The sequence below is a fragment of the Mirounga leonina genome, unplaced genomic scaffold (assembly GCF_011800145.1).
Source record: "Mirounga leonina isolate KUSES-001 unplaced genomic scaffold, KU_Mleo_1.0 Mir_173, whole genome shotgun sequence".
In the NCBI taxonomy this organism is placed as follows: domain Eukaryota; kingdom Metazoa; phylum Chordata; class Mammalia; order Carnivora; family Phocidae; genus Mirounga; species Mirounga leonina.
In genome coordinates, this window is record NW_023270447.1 from 67,343,437 (window position 1) to 67,355,756 (window position 12,320).

Below are 12,320 nucleotides of genomic sequence, written 5' to 3' on the forward strand. Positions count from 1 at the left end.
ACACAACACAAAATTAACTACTTATTATTTAACCTTCAAAGGTGGGCATCATTTGTGCCCTAGATTATCACACTGTATATCTACTTCATAATGTCAATTCAGAGTTATACCAATCTTCTAAAATCAAGAGTATTTTATGCGGCACAAACCGGATGGAAAATCTGCTTCCAGATCCTGCTCAGTTTCTCCTTTTGAGAGCTGCTTCAAGTCTGAATCCGCCTCTTGCACAGCATTTGACTTTAAGGCATAATGATTCAACTCTTCCTCCCAGCTATGCGGAGTAGATACTGCCTCTGATTCAAGGTCACCACTGTATGTACTTCCTTGGTCTGAAACAGACAGAAAACAAACATACGCTCAAAATAAGACAGACTCTATGTGCGCTGAGAAACCTTCCTGAGCCCTGGAATAACAAAACCGAGATGACTGCCGATTTGACTAGGTACACTAAAGAATGAAAGACTTCTTCACCAGCCTCATAAAACTGGCTTCATATTCTTGGTATACACTTTAAAGCATTATTTCAATTAATCCTTAAAACCAGTATCTGAGGTACCTTTTATTATTCTCATTACATATTAGCATACATAAACACCTGATACCCCCTACAAATAGCTAAAATTACAAATATTAAATCCAAGGATACTAATACTTTGTGGGTTTGTATTAATAACTGAGGATAGTATTTCTTTCTTTTTTTTTTTTTTTTAAGGATTTTATATATCGGGGCGCCTGGGTGGCTCAGTCGTTAAGCATCTGCCTTCAGCTCAGGTCATGATCCCAGGGTCCTGGGATCGAGCCCTGCATCAGGCTCCCTGCTCCTGGGGAGGACTGCATCTCCCTCTCCCACTCCCCCTGCTTATGTTCCCTCTCTTGCTATGTCTCTCTCTGTTAAATAAATAAATAAATTTTTTTTAAAAAAAGGTTTTATATATTTATGAGAGAGAGAGAGAACCCAAGCAGGGGGAGGGATAGGGGAAGATGGAGAAGCGATTCCCTGCTGAGCAGGAAACCTGACACCAGCTCCATCCCATCCTCGGCACCCCAAAGATACTATTTCTAAGATCTGAAATATATGTCGAATTACAAACCTTTTTCAAAAATCTTGGTGTCTAGAAAGAGTTCCTGTTCAGAAGTTTGGGATCCTAAAGAAAAAAAAAGTATACATTTAATAACTTACATGTATACACAAAGCAAACTGCATCTCAAATAAAATGACTGCATATATAAATGAATCATACTAGGGAATGCTAAGAAAATAGCCTTCATATGCAGAAAGAATGATTCATTAATAAAACTAGGCATTAGTGGTAAATGAAATTAAACAAATTATGACTGTAACAGCAGTTAAACTTCCAGGTAGCAGTATGAGAGAAGTCAGGTCAAGAGAGACATTTATTTTACACTCCTGTGCTTTCTGAAATTTTTTTTTACCATGAAACACATACACACACACACAAGAACAATTTATTTACAAATTGACAAACATGATTACAACTATCTATCTTGCAGGTTAGGTTTGAAAGTTTTTTCAGTCTGACTCAATTTTTACGTTAAGGCAAAGTTACAATATTTGTACAGAGGAAGCACCTGAAAAATGTTAACAATGTGAATGGAGATGCCAACTTAAAATGAGGTTTATTATCAGGAATTGCTTAAACTTCTAAACTAAGTATCAGAAATTAGAAGATAAAGCACAGGGGGAAATATTCTAAGATATTAAATTTCACATACAAATGGGTCAGAATTATGAGATTATATACTAGAGAGCAAAATGAGACCAGAAACAGTGGGAAAATAACCTTTTTATGCATCTCTCAGGATATACATGATTTTAAAACTTAATGGCAACACAAGAGGAAAGCAGACATTTTTTCCAAATGCTACAGTGTTCTGAAAATCATCTAGCATTTATTATGCAAAATCCTAAACCCAGCGGCTAGCTTTATAAAAACCATCACTGAAAAAAAGAAAACATGTGTCAGGAAAAAATAATTTCCTGGCTCCTCAGTGATATAGGAAAAGGCCTTCATGTATTTCAACTATCCAAACACCATTTGCTCTATCTCTTCTTATACCCCCATATCAAGGAGGTACTAATTGAGGCTAGAAACCTTTCTGGATATGTACCTGCAACTGCTGGTTACTGTCTTTTGCTTTGGAGTCAGACAGACTGAATTCAACTTCTGGTTCCATCACTTCCTGATTGCATAACCAGGGCAAGTATGATATCCTATTTTCCAAAATGAGTTTAAAATAAACAGTATCTAACCCACAGGGTTGCTGTAAAGGTTAAATGAGGTGATGCACACAGTGCATTTAGGACATGTCTAGGGTATGGTAAGCACGTAACTACTGTTCTTATCGATATTCTACCCTCATAGCACAGGATTTATCTATAGGTTATCTTGAGCCAAACAAAGAGTTTTCCATCCTAAGGTTCTATTTGCCTTCTTTCAACATGCTGATTATTATACAACAGAAGTCTTAAATAGGGATCATGCTTTGAATATAGGAATAAAGCCAAAACATAATCATGAAAATGGATTTACAGATTATTTTTCTGGAATGATTAAGAACTAAAAATAGAATATTAATACTTAGTTTTAAAAAAGGACAGGACTGGCAAAGACATTTGGGAACCACGGCAACAGGCCCCTCCCCGAGAAGATCAGCGAGAACAGCCAGCCAAGACCAAGTTTACCCATCAATGAGAACGGCAGAACTCCAGCGCTAGGGGAATAATGCACATAGAATCCATGGCTTTTTTCCATGATTCTTTAGTCTTTCAAAGTTAATTTTTTTCTTAACTGTCTTTTTTTTTTTTAATTTTTCTTTTTCCCTTTTTCAACCAACACCTTATCAATCCCTTTTTTAAAAAACATTTTTATTTTTCATTTTTAGAGCCATATTCTATTCCTTCATAGTAGTTACCCATATTTTTGGCATATATATATGTTGGTCTCTATTTAAAATTTTGACATAGTTTCTTCTAACAGATCAAAATATACCCTAAAACTCTAGTGTATGGTTTTTTTCTACTCTCCTGCCTGATCACATTCTCTCCCTTTTTTTTCCTTTTTTTTTAAATCCTCTTCTTTCCTTTTTCAAACAACTTCTTATCAATTCCTTTTATAAAAATTTTTATAATTTCCATCTTTACAATCATATTCCATCCCTTCATCATATCAACCCTTATTTTTGTATATATATAAGTTTTTCTTTCTTTAAAATTTTGGGAGGCATTTTCTCCTAACAGACCAAAATACACCCAAAATCTAGTGTGTGGCACTGATCTATGTACCAGCCTGATCATATTTGAACATATTCTGGTTTTTTTGTTTTGTTCTGTTTTTGTTTGTTTTTATCTTTATCTTTTTTTTTTTTCTTTTTTCTCTCTTTCCCTTTCTTTTCCCCCTACTTCAGGTCTTTTCTGATTTGTTTAGAGTATATTTTCTGGGGACGTTGTTACCCTGTTAGCATTTTGTTCTCTCATTAATCTATTCTCCTCTGGACAAAATGACAAGACAGAAAAAAATCACCTCAACAAAAAGAACAAGAGGTAGTACCGACTGCCAGGGACCTACTCAATATGGACATTAGTACGATGTCGGATCTAGAGTTCAGAATCATCACTTTAAAGATACTAGCTGGGCTTGAAAAAAGCATGGAAGTTATCAGAGAAACCCTTTCTGGAGAAATAAAAGAACTAAAATCTAACCAAGTCGAAATCAAAAAGGCTATTAATGAGGTGCAATCAAATATGGAGGTGCTAACTGCTAGGATAAATGAGGCAGAAGAGAGAATCAGTGATATAGAAGACCAAATGATGGAAAATAAAGAAGCTGAGAAAAAGAGAGATAAACAACTACTGGATCACGAGGGCAGAATTCGAGAGATAAGCGATACCATAAGACGAAACATTAGAATAATTGGGATCCCAGAAGAAGAAGAAAGAGAGAGAGGGGCAGAAGGTATACTGGAGCAAATTACACCAGAGAACTTCCCTAATTTGGGGAAGGAAACAGGCATCAAAATCCAGGAAGCACAGAGAACCCCTCTCAAAATCAAAAATAGGTCAACACCCCAATATCTACTAGTAAAACTTATGAGTCTCAGACACAAAGAGAAAATCCGGAAAGCAGCTCAGGACAAGAGATCTGTAACCTACAATGGTAGAAACATTAGACTGGCAACAGACCTATCCACAGAGACCTGGCAGGCCAGAAAGGACTGGCAGGATATATTCAGAGCACTAAATGAGAAAAATATGCAGCCAAGAATACTATATCCAGCTAGGCTGTCACTGAAAATAGAAGGAGAGATAAAAAGCTTCCAGGACAAACAAAAACTAAAGGAATTTGCAAACATGAAAACAGCCCTACAAGAAATATTGAAAGGGGTCCTCTAAGCAAAGAGAGAGCCTAAAAGCAACATAGACCAGAAAGGAACACAGACAATACACTGTAACAGTCACCTTACAGGCAATACAATGGCACTAAATTCATATCTTTCAATAGTTACCCTGAATGTAAATGGGCTAAATGCCCCAATCAAAAGACACAGGCTATCAGATTGGATTGAAAAAAAAAAGACCCATTGATATGCTGTCTGCAAGAGACTCATTTTAGACCCAAAGACACCTCCAGATTGAAAGTGAGGGGGTGGAAAACCATTTACCATGCTAATGGACACCAGAGAAAGCTGGGGTGGCAATCCTTATATCAGACAAATTAGATTTTAAACCAAAGACTGTAATAAGAGATGAGGAAGGACACTATATCCTACTCAAAGGGTCTATCCAACAAGAAGATCTAACAATTGTAAATATCTATGCCCCTACCATGGGAGCAGCCACTTATATAAGCCAATTAATAACAAAAGCAAAGAAACACACTGACAACAATACAGTAATAGTGGGGGACTTTAACACTCCCCTCACTGAAATGGACAGATCATCTAAGCAAAAGATCAACAAGGAAATAAAGACTTTAAATGACACACTGGACCAAATGGACTTCACAGACATATTCAGAACATTCCATCCCAAAGCAAAGGAATACACATTCTTCTCTAGTGCCCATGGAACATTCTCCAGAAACGATCACATCCTAGGTCATAAATCAGGTCTCAACTGGTACCAAAAGACTGGGATCATTCGCTGCGTATTTTCAGACCACAATGCTTTGAAACTAGAACTCAATCACAAGAGGAAAGTTGGAAAGAACTCAAATACATGGAGGCTAAAGAGCATCCTACTAAAGAATGAATGGGTCAACCAGGAAATTAAAGAAGAATTTAAAAAATTCATGGAAACAAATGAAAATGAAAATACAGCTGTTCAAAATCTTTGGGATGCAGCAAAGGCAGTCCTAAGAGGAAAGTATATAGCAATACAAGCCTTTCTCAAGAAACAAGAAAGGTCTCAAGTACACAACCTAACCCTACACCAAAAGGAGCTGGAGAAAGAACAGCAAATAAAGCCTAAACCCAGCAGGAGAAGAGAAATAATAAAGATCAGAGCAGAAATCAATGAAATAGAAACTAAAAGAACAGTAAAACAGATCAACGAAACCAGGAGCTGGTTCTTTGAAAGAATTAACAAGATTGATAAACCCCTGGCCAGACTTATCAAAAAGAAAAGAGAAATGACCCAAATCAACAAAATCATGAATGAAAGAGGAGAGATCACAACCAACACCAAAGAAATACAAACAATTATAAGAACATATTATGAGCAACTCTATGCCAGCAAATTAGATAACCTGGAAGAAATGGATGCATTCCTAGAGATCAACTACCAAAACTGAACCAGGAAGAAATAGAAAACCTGAACAGACCTATAACCACTAAGGAAATTGAAGCAGTCATCAAAAATCTCCCAAAAAACAAAAGCCCAGGGCCAGATGGCTTCCCAGGGGAATTCTACCAAACATTTCAAGAAGAATTAATACCCATTCTTCTGAAACTGTTCCAAAAAATAGAAATGGAAGGAAAACTTCCAAACTCATTTTATGAGGCCACCATTACCTTGATCCCAAAACCAGACAAAGATCCCATCAAAAAGGAGAATTACAGACCAATATCCCTGATGACCATGGATGCAAAAATTCTCACCAAAATACTAGCCAATAGGACAGTACATTAAAAGGATTATTCACCACGACCAAGTGGGATTTATCCCTGGGCTGCAAGGATGGTTCAATATCCACAAATCAATCAACGTGACACAATACATTAACAAAAGAAAGAACAAGAATCACATGATCCTCTGAATAGACGCAGAAAAAGCATCTGACAAAGTACAACATCCTTTCTTGATCAAAACTCATCAGAGTATAGGGATAGAGGGTCCATACCTCAGTATCGTAAAAGCCATCTATGAAAAACCTACAGCGAATATCATTCTCAATGGGGAAAAACTGAGAACTTTCCCCCTAAGGTCAGGAACACGGCAGAGATGTCCACTATCACCACTGCTATTCAACATAGTACTAGAAGTCCTAGCCTCAGCAATCAGACAACAAAAAGAAATAAAAGGCATCCAAATCAGCAAAGAAGAAGTCAAACTCTCAACTCTGCAGATGATATGATACTTCATGTGGAACACCCAAAAGACTCTACCCCAAAACTGCTAGAACTCATACAGGAATTCAGTAAAGTGGTAGGATATAAAATCAATGCACAGAAATCAGTGGCATTCCTATACACCAACAACAAGACAGAAGAAAGAGAAATTAAGGAGTCGATCCCATTTACAACTGCACCCAAAACCGTAAGATATCTAGGAATAAATCTAACCAAAGAGGCAAAGGATCTGTACTCAGAAAACTATAAAATACTCATGAAAGAAATTGAGGAAGACACAAAGAAATGGAAAAACGTTCCATGCTCATGGACTGGAAGAACAAATACTGTGAAGATGTCAATGCTACCTAGAGCAATCTACACATTCAATGCAATCCCCATCAAAATACCATCCACTTTTTTCAAAGAAATGGAACAAATAATCCTAAAATTTGTATGGAACCAGAAAAGACCGTGAATAGCCAGAGGAATGTTGAAAAAGAAAAGCAAAGCTGGCGGCATCACAATTCTGGACTTCCAGCTCTCTTACAAAGCTGTCATCATCAAGACAGTATGGTACTGGCACAAAAACAGACACCTAGATCAATGGAACAGAATAGAGAGCCCAGAAATGGACCCTCAACTCTATGGTCAACTCATCTTTGACAAAGCAGGAAAGAATGTCCAATGGAAAAAAGTCTGTTCAACAAATGGTGTTGGGAAAATTGGACAGCCACATGCAGAAGAATGAAACTGGACCATTTCCTTACACCACACGCAAAAATAGACTCAAAATGGTTGAAAGACCTAAATGTGAGACAGGAGTCCATCAAAATCCTAAAGGAGAACACAGGCAGCAACCTCTTCAACCTCAGCCGCAGCAACTTCTTCCTAGAAACATCGCCAAAGGCAAGGGAAGCAACAGCAAAAATGAAGTATTGGGACTTCATCGACATAAAAAGCTTCTGCACAGCAAAAGAAACAGTCAACAAAACCAAAAGACAACCGACAGAATGGGAGAAGATATCTGCAAATGACATATCAGATAAAGGGCTAGTATCCAAATATAAAGAACTTATCAAACTCAACACCCAAAGAACAAAGAATCCAATCAAGAAATGGGCAGAAGACATGAACAGACATTTTTCCAAAGAAAACATCCAAATGGCCAACAGACACATGAAAAAGTGCTCAACATCACTCGGCATCAGGGAAATCCAAATCAAAACCTCAATGAGATACCACCTCACACCAGTCAGAATGGCTAAAATTAACAAGTCAGGAAATGACAGATGTTGTGGCAGGGATGCGGAGAAAGGGGAACCCTCCCTACACTGTTGGTGGGAATGCAAGCTGGTGCAGCCATTCTGGAAAACAGTATGGAGGTTCCTCAAAAAGTTGAAAATAGAGCTACCATACGATCCAGCAATTGCACTACTGGGTATTTACCCCAAAGATACAAATGTAGGGATCTGAAGGGGTACGTGCACCCTGATGTTTATAGCAGCAATGTCCACAATAGCCAAACTGTGGAAAGAGCCAAGATGTCCATCAACAGATGAATCGATAAAGAAGATCTGGTGTATATATGTGTGTGTGTGTGTGTGTGTGTGTACACACACACACAATGGAATATTATGCAGCCATCAAAAGGAATGAGACCTTGCCATTTGCAACGATGTGGATGGAACTGGAGGGTATTATGCTGAGCGAAATAAGTCAAACAGAGAAAGACATGTATCATATGACCTCACTGATAAGAGGAATTCTTAATCTCAGGATACAAACTGAGGGTTGCTGGAGTGGGGGGTGGGGTGGGAGGGATGGGGTGACTGGGTGATAGACACTGGGGAGGGTATGTGCTCTGGTAAGCGCTGTGAATTGTGCAAGACTGTTGCATCTCAGATCTGTACCTCTGAAACAAATAATGCAATATATGTTAAGAAAAAAAGAAGAAGAAGAAGACAGCAGGAGGGGAAGAATGAAGGGGGGGAAATCGGACGGGGAGACGAACCATGAGAAATGATGGACTCTGAAAAACAAACTGAGGGTTCTAGAGGGGAGGGGGGTGGGAGGATGGGTTAGCCTGGTGATGGGTATTAAAGAGGGCACATTCTGCATGGAGCACTGGGTGTTATGCATAAACAATGAATCATGGAACACTACATCTAAAACTAATGATGTAATGAATGGTGATTAACAATAAAAAATTTTAAAAAAAAGGATAGGACTTTCAGAGATATCAAATTTAACAAATCCATACACTTGATACTTAAACACAAATAAAGCTTTTAGAAACACCTGATTATCCAATACTTAATATTACCTGAGTTACCCAAATATTTTTAAGTGTATTTTTTTCTTTCTTTACTTTAAAATTATACCAACCTCCCTGGGATAGAGTCTTCTCCTTCTCTTCATCTTCTGCAATCATTTCTGCCATCTCAAGGAGATCAGCTTCAAATGGATGTGAAGGAAGCTTCTCCTTAATGTCTTCAATACTCTCGGTGCCTTTATCTTCATTATCCATTGAGGATGGAATAAGCATAGGGACAGGCATCTGAAAGACCAAGGACAGTTTCTGGGGAATATGTCATCAAAACTATTATTTGTGAGATGATTTAAGTACTAAAATAATGAACAAATTCAGGTATTTCTATTACTAATGATTAAAACAGTCTTGCTAGTTTGTTTTTATAAAACCACAGCCAGCTGAATCAAATTCAGTTAAGTGCTTTTTCTAAACAATCAACAAAATGTGACTGTCTAAAAGAATAATTATCTAACATATTTTTGTTTCTGATTATATTCTTGCTTAACATTTTCAGTTTCACATAACTATTTTCCTTAAGAATTCACCAAGGAAAAATATATTTCCAATAAAAAAATGAATACATTTCTAAGAAAAAGAATAATGTAAATCACAGTTTTTACTTTCTCACCCTTGCTAGAATCTAGAATTTTAGCACATACACACAGTTTCTGATCTTTTCCTATTTGAGTGGTTTACTGTATACGAAACATTATAAACAGGCTACATCACAGCATTCTCTGAGAAGGCAGGGTAAAACAGAAGCAGTCCTTCATATACTCCATATTAAAAAATACAGTAATATGATCATAACCAACCATAGTCAGGAATATTTTACCAACAAGTGAAGAGTTTTTCTTTATGGCACTCTAACATCTTAGTTGAGGAAAACATTCACTAAATCAGCCTTAATCTCTAAAATGATTACTCACTGGAACTGGTATTCCAAATGGGACTGGTGCATACTGAGTATAAAGATGAAGAGGTATGGGCACAAACACTGGCACGGGAACTGGCACAACAATGATCTGGGGCTGACTTGGAGTGTCTTCTAATGAGGGAACAAAAAATCGCAAAAAACAAAGAGGGTGAGAAACATTTTAATAACAAAAATTTTTTTAAAGCAACAGAGATTTATAGTTCAAAAGGATTATAATTAAAAAAAATTTTTTTAAACACAAAGACTTGGGTCGCCTGGGTGGGTCAGTTCGTTAGGCGTCTGCCTTTGGCTCAGGTCATGATCCCAGGGTCCTGGAATCAAGTCCCACATCAGGCTCCCTGTTCAGCAGGGAGTCTGCTTCTCCCTTTCCCTCTCCCCCCAGCTTGTGCTCTCTCTCAAATAAATACAATCTTAAAAAAATAAAAATAAAAAATAAATCACACAGACTTATAGTTCAAAATAAGTGTAATCTTTGACACTCTGAGTCCACAGAAGGAGAAATAACTGAAGTAGTAGTAAAGAAAGATTTGAAGATAGCAGTGATAATAATTGGGCAACACAACAATGATCAATGATACGAGGATACAGTGAATGAAGGATATAATTTGGATTAATGAATAGAAAGAATTGGAACAGTAATCTTAGAAGAGGGCTATAGAAAACTGATAACATGAGTAAGAAAAGAATGTTAAGGAGGAGATTAAATAGGTAGAAGGGCCATTTTCATGAGGCTATAATGAACTTTTAAAAATCATTTCTAGTAGATAGTGTGGAGCTACTACAGATCGGTTAGCACAAAGTAATATGATGAAAATATCATTTAAAAAGCTTAATTTGGGGGTACCTGGGTGGCTCAAGTCTGTTGAGCATCCAACTCTTGGTTTTGCCAGGTCCTGATCTCAGGGTCATGAGATGGAGCCTTGTGTCAGGCTCCATGGTAGCATGGAATTTGCTTGAGGATTCTCTCTCTCCCTCTCCCTCCCACTCTGCCCTCCCCTCACTTGGGCACACGCACACACACACTCTCTCTCAATAAATAAATAAAATCTTTTAAAAAAAAGTTTAATTTAATTTGGAGGCCCTCAGCGTGGAATAAAAAGTATATCAAGTGTAAAAGTAGGTGGCAACTGCAATGTGTAGAGCTAAGATGATGAATACAAGGACCAGGGTGGTTATGATACCTACAAAAAAGAATGAATATATACAAACAGATGTTCTAAGGTACTAAAAGATGAAACAGAACTTAGAAACCTAAATATGAGTAGGGAAAAAGTGAGAAGGATGGAGAATTCATTCAATTATTTAATAGGTATCCTACAGAGTCCTTTCTATGTGCCAGAAAAATACCCTAGAAGATTATAAAACCATTAACGTAGGAGAACAGTGATGCTAGTGACAAGAAGTGAAAAGCTGACAAGCTGAGTAGGGTCAGAGGCGGGATCAATTTTACCATGGTCCAGTGGACATTAAAAAAAAAAAAAATTACCTGCAGATAGGGGGCTGGGCAAAGTGGGTGAAGGGGAGAAGGAGAAACATGCCTCCAGTTATGGAATGAGTAAGTCACAGGAACAAAGAGCAGAGCAGAAGTAATACAGTCAGTGATACTCTAAGAGCAATGTGATGGGACAGATGGTAGCTACACTTGTGGGGAACATAGCATAATGTATAAACTTGTCAAACCACTAAGTTGTACACCTGAAACTAATGTAACATTGTGTGTCAACTATACTCAAAAACAAAGAAACCCAAATCACCTGATTAGAGATATCTGATAACAAAGCTACATAATACTAAATTAGCCATTATTAATACAATACAAATATAGGCCAAAGTCACCTACAGCATTACTAGTCAATGTGGTCCATGGGACCTTTAAGAAATGCAAAACCTCAGACCCCACTAAATTACAATGTACTTAATAAAATTCCGAAGTACTTCATATGCGTATTAATGTTTGGGAAGCACTGACCTACAGGATAACCTTCCAGATCCAGGATAACCTTCCAGATCTAGGAATCTAGGATTACTTCCTGGTTTAAGCATTCTGAGACTTTCCGGGTGCCTGGATGGCTCAGGTGGCTAAGTGTCTGAATCTCAGGTCATGATCTCAGGGTTGTGAGATCAAGCCCCATGTCTGACTCAGCGTGGAGCCTGATTAAGATTCTATCTTTCTGGGGGCGCCTGGGTGGCTCAGTTGTTAAGCATCTGCCTTCGGCTCAGGTCATGTTCCCAGGGTCCTGGGATCGAGCCCCGCATCGGGCTCCTTGCTCTGCGGGGAGCCTGCTTTTCCCTCTCCCACTCCCCCTGCTTGTGTTCCCTCTCTTGCTGTGTCTCTCGCTGTCAAATAAATAAATAAAATCTTTAAAAAAAAAAAAAAAAGATTCTATCTTTCTGGGGCACATGGGTGGCTCAGTCGTTAAGCATCTGCCTTTGGCTCAGGTCATGATCCCAGGGTCCTGGGATCGAGCCCCACATCGGGCTCCCTGCTCGGTGGGAAGCCTG

General features: G+C 38.0%; 1 protein-coding gene across 7 annotated transcripts in view; it reads right to left on the reverse strand.

The window, feature by feature from the left end:
* The window catches only part of ZMYM4 (zinc finger MYM-type containing 4), a 143,104-nt gene that overhangs the window by 25,686 nt on the left and 105,098 nt on the right, over nucleotides 1–12,320 (reverse strand). For all 7 annotated transcript variants that reach the window (XM_035019131.1, XM_035019125.1, XM_035019129.1 and 4 more), the window contains 4 exons: nucleotides 9,811–9,929; nucleotides 8,956–9,127; nucleotides 1,092–1,145; nucleotides 150–329 (listed from right to left, as the gene is read on the reverse strand). In XM_035019131.1, coding sequence (XP_034875022.1) covers nucleotides 150–329; nucleotides 1,092–1,145; nucleotides 8,956–9,127; nucleotides 9,811–9,929 — 525 coding nt within the window. The remainder of the gene's footprint in view (nucleotides 1–149; nucleotides 330–1,091; nucleotides 1,146–8,955; nucleotides 9,128–9,810; nucleotides 9,930–12,320) is intronic.